The sequence below is a fragment of the Chlamydotis macqueenii genome, unplaced genomic scaffold, assembly GCF_036417535.1.
Source record: "Chlamydotis macqueenii isolate bChlMac1 unplaced genomic scaffold, bChlMac1.mat HAP1_SCAFFOLD_301, whole genome shotgun sequence".
Classification (NCBI taxonomy): Eukaryota; Metazoa; Chordata; class Aves; order Otidiformes; family Otididae; genus Chlamydotis; species Chlamydotis macqueenii.
The window spans coordinates 181,300-199,866 of NW_028239166.1; the positions used below are offsets into that span (position 1 = coordinate 181,300).

The following is an 18,567-nucleotide window of genomic DNA, read 5'->3' on the forward strand; positions in this document are numbered from 1 at the left end:
GTCGGCTGCGTCCTGGAGCACCGGGCTGCCGGGCAGACTTGGAGGCTGCTAAAAACAAAGAGCAGGGCACGGAACCAGCGCTCCAAGCTGCCTTGCGTTCGTCAGATTGTTAACAAGCTGTGTGCCAGCTCCACAGACATCAGTCATGGAAAGAACAAACGTGTGGGTAAGTATGGCTGGTGCCACGGGGCGGGGCGCCATTTGTCTGTCTGTATCATCTGCAAATAAGCCTTTCAGAACATGCTTGGTCAATCTGCCAGATAGTGGTAGGACGGCAATCCTGTGTAAAACAACAGCAGCTGTGAGTGCCGAGTGCTGAACTACAAGAGATGGAACTTTTGGGATCCGTAAAGATGGACTTCTGTCTTTTTTTTTTTCTTTAACTATTCAGGAGCAAATGTTACTAGACGGGTAGTGATTGTAAATGCTTTAAGACCTATACATTGCAACGATACAGCATGGTGTAATCATGCGAGCACATATCAAAATCCAGACAACATAAAAGACCTAAACAAAGTGCACATAGCTTTGAATCTGATTGCCAAGACAATATAGAGTTTTGGAAACCAGGTGAAATTATTGCTGCTTCAATCTTTACGCCTGATGTGGCAAGTGCCCAGGAGTTAGCTACGCCAAATAAATTGGGCTGTTGGCTTGCTAAGCAAACAAACGCAACTGCATCGGTACTATTAACACTGTTAACTGATGTAGATTCTATACACTAAGCTAGTTTACAAACCAGAACCGCTGCTAGCCTGCAGAGCACATATTTGACAGGCCTTGTTGCATGTGCTGGCCATGCATGCAGCAACGTCTGGTCAGTACTCTTTCACTGAATCTGCTGAGGACATAAACAGAGGTGGCTCGGAGCGGAGGAGAGAGGATGGACCCGGAGCACACTCTATTAACAATAGGGGGCACCCTGAAGGTGCTGTGCCTGCCTCCTTTCTCTGCTCTGACCCCGCTGATCGTCATCCTCTTGCTCAGCAATGTCTTTGGCGCAGTCGGGTTGGTCACAGAACAGATCAGCAATAGATTTTTTTATTATTAGCACAAAATCATGGTTGTCAGGATTTTGATGGGCTTTGCTGCATGAATCTGATTATTCGGAATCTATTCACAAAGTATTCAAAACTTGCAAAAAGGAGTACAAAAACTGCAACAAAGTGATGGTTTTGATATATTCAGAAATCTTTTTGGTGGATTGATATAAGCTTGTTACTAATAGCTGTAGGATGTTTATTCATTCCTTTTATATATGTATTTTGATCTGTATTCCGTGTGTGTTGAAATATGTTCAGACTTTAATAGATAAAGCGTTGGAACAAGTCTCTTCTCATAAACAAAGAAGGGGAGATGTGGGTATTTCTCAAGCCAGTACGGTGCCAGTGAAAGCAAACTGACCTTGGGAGAGGGATACAATCATGCTCGCTGGAAGAAAGCCATGGAATGAGAAGGGAAGCTTTAAGAGACAAGACATTGTTAGCAGAATTTATGGCTTGTTTCAACAGAGACTTGCAAAAAAAAACCTAGTCACTGGCCTTGTAGATAAGAAAGTTACTGGAGTTGTTATGTCTGTAATAGTAGAAGAATGCCGTAGTAGAAAATTACTAGAAGGTAGTGAAACTTAGTTTTGCTTAACAGTCATGAATATGTATAACATGTGATCAGTAACTTTATTGGCTAAGCTTGTGTGTGGTTGCTATCCTTGGCTAAAATCGGAATTGTGATACTAGGCACCATACTAGGTATAATAATTAATATTTCATGTTTGGTCACCTGCCTACAAAATGATACAGAGAATACTACAACAGGGCGCACAGCTAACGTGCTTAAGAGAGGGGGGAGAGAGGGGTTCGCCAGAGGTCTTAGTCGATAAAGCGCTTGTAGTACTGAATCATATATCCTTGGCTGAATCCGTTTCCCTCGCGTCAGCCACTGTTTGGGGGAAAGGCACTCCCAAAGGTCCGGTACCGCCTGCCAGAAAACCCACGTTGGGAAGGTCCCGCTGATCTGCTAATATGGGGACAAGGGTATGCTTGTATCTCCACAGGTGCGGGGACCTGATGGATCCTGGCCCGGTTGGTACAGCCGTGGCTGGAGGATCGGCAGGGTGACCGAGCGGCGCGGCACTCTCCAGCTCACCCTGGTGGGATTGATCCTGATTGTGAGTCTTCCAATGCCAGTGATAACGACTAATTTCTGGGAGCGGTTCACGAACTGCGCCGACTCTGCTCAGGTTTGCAGAGCGCGTGGCCTGTTGGGCTCTTGGGAATGCCAACCGCACAGCCCTCGCCATATCTGAACTGGCGACTGCTTTAGCAGCACACGACGAAGGACTGACACAAATGAAGATGGCATTAGATTATGCCTTTGCGAAGCCTGGCATCGCTTGTAGCGACCTAGAGGGAGTCCTAGGTCTCCAGGGTTACTGCTGTTTGGACTTCAGCAAGAACACCTCCTCGGCCTCAGAGAAGACGCATGCGCATGCTACTCAGTCAGTGTTCAATGTCAAAGCCCTAAAGGACTGGGGGTGGTCTCCAGACCTGTTCGGTTTACCAAGATGGCTAAGAAATATTGTGTCTATAGGTCTGACGATCCTAGCAGTTGCTTTGATAATGCTTTGTTTGTTTCTGTTATTGTTACGTTTCTTACATGCTATCATTGAGGGGTCACTAGGCGACTATCCATGATCAACTATGTTATGGCGGCACCCGCCCCAGGGTACCAGCCATTAGACCAGGATGATTTAGCATAGAGGGGGGGAATTGTGAGGTAATGTTAGAAGGGCTGCATGTACGCTGGAGGGGCGGTCCGTGGCGATTCGCGTGCTGGGCGCAGATAAGTCCACGAGTGCAGGGGAAGGTGCGTGGCGGGCGTGGATGGGTCCATGGGCGCAGGGGGCGGGTGCGTTCGCGTGCACCCTGTGCACCCTGTATTGTGCAGCATTAAATTGAAGGCTTGGCTTGACGGTATCCGTGTGATGCCCTGCTTTCCCCGGAGCGGGGCTTCAGTGCGTGTGGGGTAGGTTAGCTGGCAAGAGAGCCTGCAACCACAATCAGAACATAAATTTCCCCTAATCATTTTGCTCTTTTGTCAAGTTCAATCCCTGTTTTGCCCTTTACTGCTCCCAATTAAACTCAATCCTTATCTCAAATTCCTCCAGGCCCACATAGGGCGCCAAAATAACTGTTGCAGTTCAGCCCCGATCGGGACCAGACTATGCAGTCTCTCTCTCACTCCCCCCACCCTCCGAGAGAATAGGGAGAGATAATATAAGGAAAAGAAAAACGGCTCGAGGTTTGATATAAGGACAGGGAGAAAATCCTTAAAGTTACCATCACGGGCAAAACAGACTCGACTTGGGGAAAACTATTCATTTATTACTACAAACAGCAGGAGAATGAGACAGAGAACAAGATAACCTCCCTCCACCCCTCCCTCTTCCCAAGCTTAACATTATCTCTACCACCTTCCCCTTCCGAGCGGCACAGGAGGGAAGAGGGAATGGGGGTTGTGGTCAGTCCATCACACGTTGTTTTACGCTGCTGCTTCATGGTCGGGGAAGAACTCCTCACATTCCTCCCCTGCTCTGTTGTGGGGTCCCACCCGTACACCACAGTCCTTCGTGAAACTGCTCCGGTGTGGGTCATCTCTTCCACGGGGTGCAGTCTCTCCAGAACAGCTGTCCCAGCGGGCCCTCCATGGGCCACAGCTGCCTTCAGGCATCCACCTCCCCCAGTACGGGATCCTTCATGGGCTCCAAGTGCATCTCTGCTCCTCCGTGGACCTCCATGGGCTGCAGGGGCACAGCCTGCCCCACCATGGTCGTCACCACAGGCTGCAGGGGAATCTTGGCCAGGAGCCGCATTACTCCTCCCCCTCCTTCTGAACTGACCTTGGCGTCTGCAGCCATTCCTCTCCTCTCACAAGAAAAGTTCTTCACAACAGGCTGGCAGATGCCTCTCAGAATGTCTTCACATCATCCATCTCATTTCGTCTCCACTTCTTGCAGCCAGGCCGGGCCGAGTTGGGCCCAGTCGGCTGCCTGGCAAGAGGCCAGAGGGTGAGGCCCGGAAGGCCCATGAGGCCTGCGCCTCCCCCTCTGCGCCTCTGCCCCCACTCAGCTTCTTCACATCTCCTTTTCTCCCCTTTTTTTTCTGTTTTCCCCTTCTTAAATACGTTATCGCAGAGGCGTTATCACGGGACATTCTGCTACCAATTGGCTTGGCCTTGGCCAGCAGCGGGTCTGCCCTAGGCCCGGCCAAGTCCACTGAACAAAGGGGAGCGACTTCTAGCAGTTTCCTACAGAAGCTGCCACCTTAGCCCCCCCCTCACTAAACAAAACCACAACAACTCACCATCTAAATGTAACTCCCAAGAATGCAATAAAATCCCAGTCTATATTTTGTTCTTTTTTTTAATTTTGTATTTGTTCTTCAAAGTTGTGATAATATGAATTGTAATTATGTATTGTTCATACAACTTCTTAATCTTGAGACCTCTTTTTTCTCTCTGGTAAACCCAATGTACATAAGGAACTGGGCTCATTCCATACGTAAAGCAGCTGGAATGTAGTCATTTGCCCCTACTCTCATCTCTCAGATCTCCTCTGGAGCTTGGGGCCCAGCCCCAGCAGGCAGAAGGGATTCAGGAGCCAAGGGCCCAGGTGTCACATAGCACAGGACAACACCAATGTTCACATAGATGTTTGACCATGCAGGGTGAGGACACGCTGCAGTGGGTGTGTGGTGCAGAGCCCAGTCTCCTGGAAGGCAGCTGAGACAGGCAAGTGCGGGAAAGAGGAGGCTGGTCCGTTCCCTTGGTAGCATGGAGAGTCCAAGAAGGTGCCCCAGGGCACCCGTAACCACCCAGCCCCCTTTGTCAGATGTTTCTAGCACTGGCCACTCACACCAGTTTGTGGGTGTTTTTGCTCTGTGGCCATCTCCATCCTCCTGCTGGTCTCAACACCTGTGCTGGGGGAAGAGCCAGCCCTGCCCAGCCAGGTGAGGAAGGCACGTGGAAAAGGCTTTGTGCCGTCCCTGCACAGAGGTGATCGTCAGCACGGCCCTGAAGATCTGCACATAGGACACAACAATGAAAACAAAACAGCCAAATGCAAGCAAGACACTGACCACAAGTACCCCAGCTTCTCTGATGTAGGTATCTGAGCAGCGGAGCTTGAGGATCTGGGGGATTTCACAGAAGAACTGGTCCACAGCATTGCCCTGGCAGAGCGGCAGTGAAAATGTATTAGCAGTGTGCAGCAGAGCATTGAGAAACCCACTGCCCCAGGCAGCTGCTGCCATGTGGACACAAGCTCTGCTGTCCAGGAGGGTCCTGTAGTGCAGGGGTCTGCAGATGGCAATGTAGCAGTCATAGGCCATGATGGTGAGGAGAAAATACTCTGCTGAGATCAAGAAGATAAATAAAAAGGCCTGTGCAGTGCATCCCAAGTAGGAGATGGCCCTGATGTCCCAGAGGGAATTGGCCATGGATTTGGGAACAGTGGTGGAAATAAGGCCAGAGTCAATGATGGAGAGGTTGAGGAGGAAGAAGTACATGGGGTTGTGGATGCAGTGGTCGCAGGCTATGGCAGTGACGATGAGGCCGTTTCCCAGGAGGGCAGCCAGGTAGATGTCCATGAAGAGCCAGAAGTGCAAGAGCTGCAGCCCCCGTGTGTCTGTGAATGCCAGGAGCAGGAACTCGGTGATGGAGCTGCTGTTGGACATTTGCTTCCTCTGGGCTTGGGTGTCTATCAAAGCAAGATAAGACAGTGAAGGGTCAGGACAGAGTTCACTAAGCAAAACTGACTCCATTTTTCAAGGAACCATCATTCCCCCAGCCTCTGTCCTTCCAGAAAGACCTTCGTGCAGCTCCCTGGCTGAGCTCTGGGTTCTGCTGGCTGAGGGTGCAATGGGAAGCAGAGGGTTCTGCTGTGGGCTCCTGAGGAGTCAGTGCTGCTGTGCACCAACAGGCAGGTAGGAACCAGCAGTGATCTCTGTTTAAATCCCCTCATGAAACCAATGACATTTCAGCATTGTCCCTCCCAACTCACCCTACTGCAGAGCAGAGCTGTGGGCAGTTGGTTATGTTTGTTTTACTTTTTGAAGGCAGACAGCCTTGAATTTTCTGTTCTGCTACAAGTGCTACATTGAGAGCTGGGCTGCAAACAGGCAGACCCTTAGTGGACAGTGAGTCCATCAGACTTTCTCCCAGCTGCCCTGGGCCTGCACCTCTTTAATCTGGAGGACGATCACACCCAGCTGTTCCCTTCAAAAGAAATTTGGATACTGCTGAGAGCACAGGAATCCAATTTAAAACTCCCCTCCCCAGTAAAACTCCCCTCAATAAAGATCTGTGAGCTTTCTGATCTCTTGAAGATGGGGTGTTGTGGTTTTGTTTGGGGGGGGGGGGGGGGGCTAAGGTGGCAGCTTCTGTAGGAAACTGCTAGAAGTCGCTCCCCTTTGTTCAGTGGATTCGGCCGGGCCTAGGGCAGACCTGCTGGTGGCCAAGTCCGAGCCAATTGGTAGCAGAATGTCCCGTGATAACGCCTCTGCGATAACATATTTAAGAAGGGGAAAACAGAAAAAAAAAAAGAGAGAAGAGAAGATGTGAAGAAGCTGAGCGGGGACAGAGGCGCAGGCCTCATGGGCCTTGCAGGCCTCACGCTCTGGCCTCTTGCCAGGTGGCCGCTGGCCCGGCTGCAAGAAGTGGAGAGGAGATGAGAAGTGAATAAGATGTAAAAAGAACCTGAGAGACATCTGCCAGCCTGTTGTGAGGAACAGCTGCAGACGCCAAGGTCAGTGAAGAAGGAGGGGGAGGAGTAATATGGCTTCTGGCCAAGATTCCTCTGCAGCCTGTGGTGACGACCATGGTGGAGCAGGTTGTCCCCCTGCAGCCCATGGAGGTCCACGGAGGGGCAGAGATCCACCTGCAGCTCGTGGAGGACCCCACGCCGGAGCAGGTGGAGGCCTGAAGGAGGCTGTGCCCCGTGGAGGGCCCGCTGGGACAGCTGCTCTAGAGGGACTGCACCCGTGGAAGAGATGACCCACACCGGAGCAGTTTCAGGAAGGACTGTGGCCCGTGGGAGGGACCCCACGATGGAGCAGGGGAGGAATGTGAGGAGTTCTTCCCCCAAACTTGAAGCAGCAGCGTGAAACAACGCGTGATGAACTGATTGCAACCCCCATTCCCTCTTCCCCCTCCTGTGCCACTCGGGGGGGGGAAGGTAGTAGAGATAATGTTAAGCTTGGGAAGAGGGAGGGGTGGAGGGAGGTTATCTTGTTCTCTGTCTCATTATCTTGCTGTTTGTAGTAATAAATGAATAGTTTTCCCCAAGTCGAGTCTGTTTTGCCCATAACGGTAACTTTAAGGATCTCTCCCTGTCCTTATCTCAAATTTCAAGCTGTTTTTCCTTATATTATCTCTCCCTATTCTCTCGGAGGGTGAGGGGAGTGAGAGAGAGACTGCGTAGTCTGGTCCCGATTGGCGCTGAACTACGACATGGGGTGTCTGGCAAAAAGTGCCAGCTTCATCCCCACCCTCTGGACTGCATTGCCCAGAGACCCACAGGCCAGAAGAGGGCTTGGGCACCTTGCTTCCATGGCTACATCTGCACGGCAAGGCCTGCAGGGTCAGTGGCTGAGCTGCTGAACCCCCATCCCCAGAGAGCCCGAAAACAAAAGCAGCAGCAGGGGCAGGTGGAGAAAAAAGGAGAAATGTCCCAGTGCTTCTGCCCAGGGTGGCAAGGCCAGGGAGCATCTCTGTGTTGGCACAGGCTGAAGAACAGCTGAGACGAACCACAGTAATACCACACAAGTGATGTGGCTTTCAGCAGGCAATGGAAGAGGTGAAGGGACATTATCAGCCTCCTCACAGACCTACGGCCCTTTCAGTCCAATGTTGTAGCAGTCTCCGTGTCCTGTGCAAACCTGACAGCTCCGTTGCTCTTTTCCCCCACAAACACAGCAAGAAACTGAAAGCAGAGACTTCAGAAAGCACCTTTGCTTCCAGGTAACCTCTGCCCTGATGTGATTCTTGAAAAGCTGTTTCTGGCAATTTCTAGCAGTGACCTGGAGCTGTGAGCAGCCTGGACCAACACAGAACTCTCTCAACAGCAGAGGGACTGTGCTAAAGGTCCCTCTTTCCACCTGGAGCTTCTTCCCCAGTGCTATGGGGAGCTCCCCGGGCCGGCTGAGTGCTGAGCCTGGCAGAGGCAGAGTCCCTGCCCCAGCACACAGCCCCTGGGGCGCAGGGACCCTGCTCTGAAGGACAGCCCTGGGCACCCCTGCCTGCACACACACATTCACACCCTGCAGCCGTCCCTGGGAGAAGGCAGCCATCGTGCCTTGTCCCTCTGGCCGTGCAGCAGGGAATCCCTGCTCTGGAGCATCTCCTCCTCCTCCTCTACACTGGAGAGGGATCTCTGTGGGCTGTGGCAGCTGGACGAGACCCCTCCAGGAAGCTCCTGTTCATTGCCCTGCAGCCAGAGACTTAGTGTGCAGTGGGCTGTGAAGGTTTCTCCTCCAGTGAGCTCTGAGCCCAGGCTGCTTTTAACCTCTCTCTGCCCTGCCTGTCCCCACTCACTGCCTGCAGCAGAGCCCTCAGCCCTGCTGCGCTTGGCAGAGCAGCTGCTCCTAGGCAGAGCTGTCTCTCTGCCATTCTGTCTCCTTGCCGTGAGCTCCCTGCGTCCCAGGAGCCTGGAGCAGCTCAGCAGCAGAGGACCAACCCAAGGCATTGTAATGACCTCTCTGGTGGGTTTGGGGCCGAGTCCATGAATCTCAGATACTGCAAGGAAGTTGAGGAAACCTCTCCAGAAGTCAAAGTCAGATGCAAACTCCAAAGTTTCTTGGAGCCTTAATGGGTCCCCCTGAGGGACATTACTGACAAAGCCTCCCTGGGGCTGGTGAGAGCAGAAACCTGGAGGCAGAGATGACAGGGAATAGCAATGTAAAGGTGGAACAGATTCTGAGTAAACCTGGGTGTGTTATATTAAGCCAGAGGGCCAAGGCCTGACCCCTAGGCATGGGAAAGGGAGATCCTATCCCTCACATTTCTTGAGACTTTTTCTAGGGCAGTGTGATGTGGGGATGATGTGCAACGCCAAGTGCAAGAACAGGCCCCCCCGTAAAAAAACCCTGAAAAATCATGAACGTCGGACAATTGCTCCCACACCAAAAGTGCCAGCCAGTCAAGCTCTTGCTGCTCCTCACCGGCCACTGGCAGCGCATCTACAGCACCACAGACATCGGGGCTCCGGGCTTTTCTAAACCACTTGGACTCCCTTCTTTACCGCCACCTCACCCCGCCCCCTCCCCAAAATAAATTTTAAAAATCACAAATGCATTAAACCACATAGAGGTGAAAAACCAACCAGCAAAATCCAAAAACAGGAAAAAAAAAATTATCCCCTTTGTTGTGCTAGAATACTCACAGCAGATCCTCAAACTCAGCCTTGTCCCATGTCCCAGGAACCTCCAACCCCCCCCTCCTCCCTTAAATATTTAGCAGGGGGTCACCTGGGGAGGAACAGCACTGGGTTCATTGGGTGAACTGTCCCACCTGGGGGCAGATTGGGAACCCAGCCCAGCTGTGTCCCCCAACTAACAGCAGAATATTCCAAAACGAACACCAAAATGTTCCCACACGTACACCCATACGTACCGAAACGTCACCAAATGGAACTGTAAGGGCTCGGAGGCACTAAGAGGGGGTCCCAAAGAGGGATGTAAGGGCTCAAAGCCTTTTTTCGGGTCCTTCAGGGGGTATAAATGCCCCCAGGTGGGATTTTGGCTCTGTAAGAGAGCATATAGCCTTCCTAAAGGAATGCTGCTCCTCCCAGCTGTGGGGTAATTAGCAACCCCTCCCAGGAGCCAGCTCCTCTCCCAGCCCAGCTCCAAATTTCTCTTTTCGTGCCACAGCAGCATGCCGGGGCTTTTGTTTTTTATTTATGCGGGGGGTTTTTTTTGTATAAAACACCCATTTTGACTGGAACGTTTACACTTCTGTACATTTACATGTATAAATTTTTATTCAGACTCTGCCTTTTTGCGCTCGTTCTACAAAATCCCGGTTTATATTTTTACGTCTCTCGAGTGTTGCACCTGTTTAGGCTCAAATAAAATGTTTTAAAACCGAAGAGGGAGGAAGGAAGGAAGGAGAGAGAGAAAGAGGGGAAGGCAGAGGCACAGAGAAGGAAAAAAAAAAAAAAGAGAAATTACGGGGAAAACAACAAAATAAAGTTAAAATTGGGATGCGCAGCAGGGCGAAGGGACGGCGGCCACTGCGCATGCGCGGACCCCGGCCCGCAGTGCCCGTCTTCGGGCAGCTGGGAGCGGCGCGGCGACACGGCATCGCTACGCATGCGCGAAGTGGGAGGCGCCTTGGCGCATGCGCAGCTCCCGCCCCTCGTCCGCTTTTCCGCGCCCAGGCGTCCGGACTCCATTTCCCATCGTCCCCCGCGGCCGCCTCCCTCCCGGCCACCGTTGTCTTCCCCGCCGGGGCCGGTGCCGGGGCCCAGGCCCGGCCGCAGCCGCCATGTCGGAGCCGCTGGGCTGGTGCGTGGAGGCCGTGCGGGCGGCGGCCGAGCCGGGCTTGGCCCGGGCGTTGCTGGCGTTACGGACCCGCCACACCCGGCGGCCGGGAGGAGCCGCTCGGTTCCGGGAGAGGGGGGGGTTGGGGCCGCTGCTGGAACTGCTGGGGCCTGAGCGGCCTCGCCGCACCCTCGACCTGGCTCTCAGCGTCCTGGGGAATTGCTGCACCGAGCCCGGCTGCCGGCGGCAGGCCCGGCGCCTCGGCGGGGTCCCACGCCTCGGTGAGTGCCGGCGGCGGGAGCTGCTCGGGGGAGGGAACGGGACGGCCCCCGCCTCGCCCCCCATGCTGGGAATGGGAGATCCCAGACCCCCCCCCCCCGTGCTGGGAATGGGAGAGCCCAGAAGCCCCCCCTATGCTGGGAATGGGAGAGCCCAGAAGCCCTCCCTATGCTGGGAATGGGAGAGCCCAGACCCCCCCCCCCCCCGTGCTGGGAATGGGAGAGCCCAGACCCCCCCCCCCCCATGCAGGGAATGGGAGAGCCCAGACCCCCCCCCCCCCATGCAGGGAATGGGAGAGCCCAGACCCCCCCCCCCCATGCAGGGAATGGGAGAGCCCAGACCCCCCCCCCCCCCATGCAGGGAATGGGAGAGCCCAGACCCCCCCCCCCCCCCCCCATGCAGGGAATGGGAGAGCCCAGACCCCCCCCCCCCTCCCATGCAGGGAATGGGAGAGCCCAGACCCCCCCCCCCTCCCATGCAGGGAATGGGAGAGCCCAGACCCCCCCCCCCCCCCATGCAGGGAATGGGAGAGCCCAGACCCCCCCCCCTCCCATGCAGGGAATGGGAGAGCCCAGACCCCCCCCCCCCCCCCATGCAGGGAATGGGAGAGCCCAGACCCCCCCCCCCCCCCCCATGCAGGGAATGGGAGAGCCCAGACCCCCCCCCCCCCATGCAGGGAATGGGAGAGCCCAGACCCCCCCCCCCCCCATGCAGGGAATGGGAGAGCCCAGACCCCCCCCCCCCCCCATGCAGGGAATGGGAGAGCCCAGACCCCCCCCCCCCATGCAGGGAATGGGAGAGCCCAGACCACCCCCCCCCATGCAGGGAATGGGAGAGCCCAGACCCCCCCCCCCCATGCAGGGAATGGGAGAGCCCAGACCCCCCCCCCCATGCAGGGAATGGGAGAGCCCAGACCCCCCCCCCATGCTGGGAATGGGAGAGCCCCCCCCGCCCCCATGCTGGGAATGGGAGAGCCCGGTTCCCCCCCCGCCCCCGTGCTGAGAATGGGCCAGCCCGGTTCCCCCCTCCCCATGCCGGGAATGGGCCAGCCCGGTTCCCCCCCGTGTTGGGAATGGGAGAGCTCAGCCCCCCCCCCATGCTGGGAGTGGGCCAGCCCGGTTCCCCCCCCCATGCTGAGAACGGGCCAGCCCGGTTCCCCCCCGTGTTGGGAATGGGCCAGCCTGGTTCCCCCCCCCCCCCCCCCCCCGTGTTGGGAATGGGCCAGCCTGGTTCCCCCCCCCGTGTTGGGAATGGGCCAGCCCGGTCCCCCCCCCCCATGCTGGGAATGGGCCAGCCCGGTTCCCCCACATACTGGGACTGGGCCAGGACTGGTTCACCCCGACCCCCGCCCTGCCCCTCCCGCTGACCTTTGCCCTCTGCCCCCGCAGTGACCCTGCTCTCCTCGCCGGGACCCGAAAGCGTCCGGAACCGGGCGGCTCGCGCCTTGGCCAACCTGGCGCTGGAGCCCGACGGCGCCCGCGACGTCCTGGACGCCGGTGAGCGGGACCCCCCCGTGTCCACGTCCGCCCGCTTTGGGATCCCTCAATTTTCGGGGGATCCCCTCACCCTCTCCCCTGCCCCGCAGGTGCCGGGCCGCTGCTGGTCTCCCTGGCCGCCTCCTGCGGGACCCCCGAATGCCTGCACAGCGCCGCCCGCGCCCTGCGCATCCTGGGCTCCGCGCCCGCCCCTCGCCGCGCCCTGGGCCGCGCCGGCGCCGTCCGCGCCCTGGCTTCGCGTTTGGCTTCCCTCCCCCTCGCCCACCCCGCCTGCCCCGCCCTGGCCCGCGCCCTGCGGGGTCTGACCGACGGCCCCCCCGCCGCCGCCGCCGACGACGACGTGGCCCCCGCCCTCCCCGCCCTGGCCGCGCTGGCCCGTCACACCAAAAACGACCGGCGCCAACCCGCCCTGGGCGCCATCGCCAACGCCTGCCGCCGCGCGGCGCTGCGACCCGCCCTGGGCGCCGCCGGGGCGGTGGAAGCGGTGACGGAAGAGGTGAGGAGGGCTTTGGCTTCGCCCGACGCGGCCGGCTCCGGCTCCGCCGCCGCGGCGGTGCGGGCGCTCTGCCTGCTGTGCCGCGAGGCCGTGAACCGGGCGCGGGTGCGGGAGGCCGGAGGTTTGGCCCTGCTCCCGCGCCTCCTGGCCGAACCCCGCGCCCGTCCCTGGCGTCCCCGCGTCCTCCTGGCTTTGGCCGCTTTCGCTTACGACCGGGAAGCTTTGGCCGTTTTGGAAGGGGGGGGGCTCGTCCCCCTCCTCGCCGACGTGCTGCGGGCGCGGGCCGAGGAGGAGGAGAAGAAGGAGGAAGAGGAGGAGGAAGAGGATGAAGACGACGACGACGAAGCCGCCGCATCTTGCGATCTCCCCGCCGACAGGGCGGCCGCCGGCACTTTGCGAGGGCTCAAGTGAGTGGGGGACCCTGAATTGGGGGGGGGGCTTTTTGGGGTCCCCGTGGTTTTGGGGCCGGCGAACCGCCTCCCCCCACCCCCCCCCACCTCGTTTCTTCCCCCCCTCCCCCTCCCTCCCAGGTCCTGGCTCCTCTCCGAATCGGCCTCCCCGCCACCGCCCCCCGCCCGCTGCTGCCCCTCGCCGCCTCCCCGCCGCCGCCTGCCCCCCATGGGGGCTTTAGCCCTGCCGCGGGGGGTGGGCGAGGGGGACCCCTGGCTCCCCGAAACCCCCGCTCTCCTCCTCCTGGGGCGCTTGGCGGCCGCCGACGAGCCCAGCCGCGCCTTGGCCACCGCCCCCGTCGTTTCGGGGCTCCTGCGTTACCTGACGGGGGTCCCGGCCCCGGCCCCCCGTGCCGCCCGCCTGCTGCAGCGCCTGACAGGGCACCCGGCGTTTTTGGGGGCGCTCGTCCGGGCCTACGTCCCCTCCCTGCTCCGCTCCTGGCTGGTCCTCGGCCTCCCGCCGCCCCAGGCCGAGGAGCTTTCGCGACCGGGGGCACCCAGGCGCCCGGCCGCCCCCCCTCCGCCGCCGCACCCCCGCCAGGCGCGCCTCAGGGAGCTGGGTGAGTTGGGGGGGGGGGCTGCTGGAGGTCCTCGGGGGGTCCTGAGTGGTCTTTGAGGGTCCCCAGTTATCCCTGGGGGAGCTTTGGGGGTCCCTGGTTGTCCCTGGGCGGCTTTGGGGGTCCCTGGGGGGCTTTGGGGGTCCCCAGTTGTCCCTGAAGTGGCTTTGGGGGTCCCCAGTTGTCCCTGAAGAGGCTTTGGGGGTCCCTGGTGGGGGCTTTGGGGGTCCCCAGTTGTCGGTGGAGTGGCCTTGGGGGTCCCTGGGGGGCTGTGGGGGTCCCCAGTTGTCCCTGGAGTGGCTTTGGGGGTCCCTGGGGGAGCTTTGGGGGTCCCCAGTTCTCCCTGGGGGGGCTTTTGGGGGTCCCTGGTGGCTTTTGGGGTGCCTTGGGGGTCCCTGGGGGGGTGTTTAGGGGTCCATGGGGGCTCTTGGGGGTCCCGGGTCTCGCAGGGTGACGCCACGGGGCAGGGGGAGGAGGCGGGACCCCCGAAAGCCTCTCGCGTGTCCCCATCGTCCCCCCTCCACCCGTCCCCGTTGCAGGAGAGGGGCTCCTGCGCAACCTGGGGGTGGCGGCGGCGGCGCCCTTCGGCGTGGGGGTGCTGACGCACATGCTGCGCTGCGGCGCACCCCCCGCCCGCCTGGCCTGCGCCACCGCGCTGCCGCTGCTCGCCAGGTACGTGCGCGCCCGCGGGGGCTGGGGGCGTCACGTGGCCGTGACCCACGGCGTTGGCGTCGCGTCGCGTTGACCCATGACGTTGGCGTCGCGTTGACCCATGACGTTGGCGTCGCGTTGACCCATGACCCATGATGTTGGCATCACCTACGGCGTTGGCGTCGTGTTGCCGTGACCCATGACCTTGGCGGCGCATTGACCCATGACGTTGGCGTCACCTACGGCGTTGGCGTGGCGTCGCGTTGACCCATGACATTGGCGTCACGTTGCCGTGACCCATGACGTTGGCGTCGCCTACGGCGTTGGCATCACGTTGCCGTGACCCATGATGTTGCCATGACCCGTGATGTTGGCGTCGCGTTGACCCATGACGTTGCCATGACCCATGACGTTGCCGTCACCTACGGCGTTGGCGTTGCCGCCGCGCTGGCGTCGCCTACGCCGACCTGACGCCTGTCCTTGGCGCGCGCAGGCCGGCGTCCCCGGCGCGGGGGCTGCTGTGGGGCGGCGGCGCGGTGGCCCTGCTGCTCTCGGCGGTGGCCCGTGGCCCCATCTCCCCCTACGAGCCCCCCCCAGCCTTCGCCCTCTACGCCGCCGACGCCATCGCCCTGCTGCGGGGACGCGCCGAGGACGCACCGGGACGTGCCGATGCACAGGTACGCGCTGCGGGGGCGCGGTCGGGGCCGTCCCGCCGGCCGGCGGGCGCTCCCGGTGACGGGGGGGGCGGGGACCCGCAGGAGCGCGGCGACGCCGAGGAGCCGTGGGGAGAGGCGGAGGGCGACGCCCAGGGACCCCCGCACGGAGACACTGAAGACGCCCGGGGACACGGGGACGCCGACGCGGTGGCGGCGGGGGGACGCGGGGGGTCCCCCGCCTGCCCCTACACCCGCGCCCCCCACGACCTCCTCCTCCTCCCCGACGGTGCGTGCCCCGGGGTGCCGGCGGCGCGGGCGGCCCTGGCGCGGGGCTCCCCCGTTTTGGGGGCCATGTTGGGCGGCGCCTTTGCCGAATCTCGCCAGGCGGCCGTCGCCTTGCGTTGCGCCCCCCGCCGCCCCCTCCTCCTCCTCCTCCACTTCGTGCACGGCTGCCGCGGGCCCCCCGCCGACGCCTGTCCCCTGCTGTCCCCCCCCGTCGCCCCCGCCACCGCTGGCGCCGCCGTGGCCCTGGCCCGCCGTTACCTGGTGGAGGGTTTCGAGGGCGCGGCGGCCGCCGCCGTCGCCGCCGCCTCACCCGGCGCCCTCTGGGCCTTGGCCGAGCGTTGGGGTTGCGCCCCGCTGGCTGCCCGGGCCGCCCGGGCTATTTTGGGGGGGACACCCCAGAACGTGGCCCCCCGTTTGGTCGGGGTGGCCCGCTCGGCCCGTTGCCCCCCTCGCCTGGCCCGGGCTCTGATGGCCGCTGTGGCGCCGTGGGGCGGGACCCAGCTGGAGATGGGGGAGCCGTGGGGCGGGGGTGACCCCCTGCTGCGCCCCCCCGGGGATGCCAGTGGGGACCCGGACGAGGAGGAGGAGGAGGAGGAGGACGACGACGACTTTGGGATCCCCGACGAGGACCTCGGGGACGGGGCGGGCCCCTTCGGGGACCCCTCCACGGGCGCTGGGGACCCCCTGGGGGAAGACGTGGAGGACTTGGAGGTCGAGGGGCCTCTCTAGGACATTGGGGACCCCCAGCAGGACCTTGGGGAGCCGTTGGGTGAAGATGAGGAGCACGTGGAGGTTGGGAACCTCTCTAGGACCTTTGGGAGCTCCTGCGTGGGGGCTGGGGGCCCCTTGGGTGAAGACGAGGAGGACCTGGAGGTCAGGAGCCTCTCTAGGGCCTTCAGGGACCCCCCAGCAGGACCTTGGGGACCACTGAGTGGGTGTTGGGGGGCCCCCTGGGTGAACATGTGGAGGACATGAAGGTCTGGGACCTCTCTAGGACCTTGGGGAGCCCTGCATGGGTGTTGGGGGCCCCTTGGGTGAAGACGTGGAGGACCTGGAGGTCAAGGACCTTTCTAGGACCTTCAGGGACCCCCAGCAGGACCTTGGGGACCCTTGAGTGGGTGTTGGGGGCCCCTTGGGTGAAGATGAGGAGGACCTGGAGGTCAAGGACCTTTCTAGGACCTTGGGGACCACTTCATGGGTGTTGGGGACACCCTGGGGGACCCCTCTGGGTGTTGGGGACCCCCTGGATGGAGATGGGGAGGGGTGAAGAGGTCAGGAGATCTCTCTGAGGTCTTGGGAACACTTTGAGGGACCTCGAGGAGATGGGGGACACCTTGGGGAGGGCTTTGTGGGCTTGGAGGGGCATGGTGGACCTTCTTGGGGACCCCTCGTGGGTGCTGGGGACCCCTTAGGGAAGAACACAGAAGTGGAGGGGCCTCTCCAAGACCTCGAGAAGACCCGGTGGCCTCGGGGCTGCCCTGAAGGTCTGTAGCGGCTCGGGAGAGCCCTCAGGCGAGGATGAGGAGGACCTGGGGCCGGGTTTTAGGACGAAGATGAGGTGGGGCGGCCCCGCGAGGACCGGGGGGGGGGGGGCACTCTTCTGTGTGTGGAGGCCTGTCTTGGCGATGAAGACGAGGCTGGGATGATGGGAAGCCCCGCCCCATCATGATTTGGGGACCCCCGTGAGGACCTTGGGGCCCTCGGTGAGATGGGGAGGCTTCTGTTGACGATGACGTTGATGATGATGCCGATGACGTTGACATTGATGACGATGACGACGTTGATGATGATGATGACGGCATTGATAACGAAGATGATGTTTATGACGATGATGCCGATGACATTGATGGCAATGATGACATTGACAATGATGGCGATGACTATGATGACGACATTGATGTTGATGACATTGACAACAACGATGATGATGCTTACGATGTTGACGTTGACGTTGGTGACGAAGATGATGTTGGTGACAGTGACGACATTGACATTGACGTTGGTGACGACGTTGATGACGATGACGACGTTGATGACGGTGACGACGTTGACGTTGGTGATGAAGATGATGTTGATGACGATGTTGACGAAGATGATGTTGATGATGGTGACGACGTTGACGTTGGTGACGAAGATGATGTTGACGATGTTGACGTTGGTGACGTGGACGACAGTGAGGCCTGGGAGCTGGGGCCCCCCCACGGGCCCCTTGAGGACCCTTCAGGTGGCACGAGGGGAGGAGGCCGAGGTGTGGGGACGAAGGCCGAGTTTCGGGGACCCCACGGCGTCGGGGCAGGGCCGTGGTGGGTGGGTGTCACGGGCCGGGGGTCGCGGCTGTAGCGAGGGCCACGCACAATAAAGGGGTGCAACCGCTGCGGCCTGGTGGGAGCACGGGTGTCCGGACCCCCCCATGGACCCACGTCCTGACCCACACACCCCACGGACCCACATTCTGACCCACACACCCCACGGATCCCCCCACGGACCCACATCCTGACCCACGGACCCCCCCACACCCCACAGACCCCCATGGACCCGCGTCCTGACCCACGGACCCCCAGCCTGAACCACACACCCCACAGACCTCCCATGGACCCACATCCTGACCCAAACACCCCACGGACCCCCCCATGCCCCACGGGCCCCCATGGACCCACATCCTGACCCAAACACCCCACGGACCCTCCCCCCCCACGTCACAGACCCCCGTGGACCCACATCCTGGCCCACACACCCCATGGACCCCCACATCCTGACCTCTCCACCCTACGGACGCCCCCCCCCCCCCCCAAACCCCATGGACCCACGCGTCCGGACCCCCACCCCACAAACCCCCACGTCACAGACCCCCACATCCGGGGCCCCCCCGTATCCCACGGCCCCACGCGTCCGGGCCCCCCCCATATCGCACGGCCCCACGCATCCGATTCCCCCCCACATCCCACGGACCCACACATCCTGGCCCCCCCCAAACCCCACGGCCCCACGCGCCCGGCCCCGCTCCCCTCCCCACTCCAAGTCCCCTCCTCCTCCTCCTCCTCCCTCCCACGGATCCCGCGTCCGGCCCCCCCTCCGCCCCGCGCGGTTTTTTTTTGGGTTTTGTTTTTTTTTGGGGGATTTTTTTTTCCCTCCCCTGGCCGGGACCCAGGCGTCCGGCCGCTTC

At 60.3% G+C, this 18,567-nt stretch overlaps 1 protein-coding gene across 1 annotated transcript; it reads left to right on the top strand.

Annotated features, from left to right (window-relative positions):
* The first annotated feature begins 10,533 nt into the window (after positions 1-10,533).
* Positions 10,534-17,288, top strand: ARMC5 (armadillo repeat containing 5). Its single transcript, XM_086771706.1, has 6 exons — positions 10,534-10,816; positions 12,203-12,310; positions 12,400-13,213; positions 13,337-13,815; positions 14,352-14,484; positions 14,957-17,288. Exons 1-6 carry the CDS (start codon positions 10,540-10,542, stop codon positions 16,131-16,133), a joined length of 2,988 nt encoding a protein of 995 aa, XP_086627832.1. The 5' UTR covers positions 10,534-10,539; the 3' UTR covers positions 16,134-17,288.
* The last annotated feature ends 1,279 nt before the right edge of the window (positions 17,289-18,567 follow it).

Bases quoted from the DNA above. Each gene is read 5' to 3' on its own strand.
- ARMC5 (XM_086771706.1), top strand. From the start codon at position 10,540: ATGTCGGAGCCGCTGGGCTGGTGCGTGGAGGCCGTGCGGGCGGCGGCC. The intron at 12,311-12,399 runs GTGAGCGGGACC...CCTGCCCCGCAG, and splicing joins CCGCGACGTCCTGGACGCCG to GTGCCGGGCCGCTGCTGGTC. The intron at 13,816-14,351 runs GTGAGTTGGGGG...TCCCCGTTGCAG, and splicing joins GGCGCGCCTCAGGGAGCTGG to GAGAGGGGCTCCTGCGCAAC.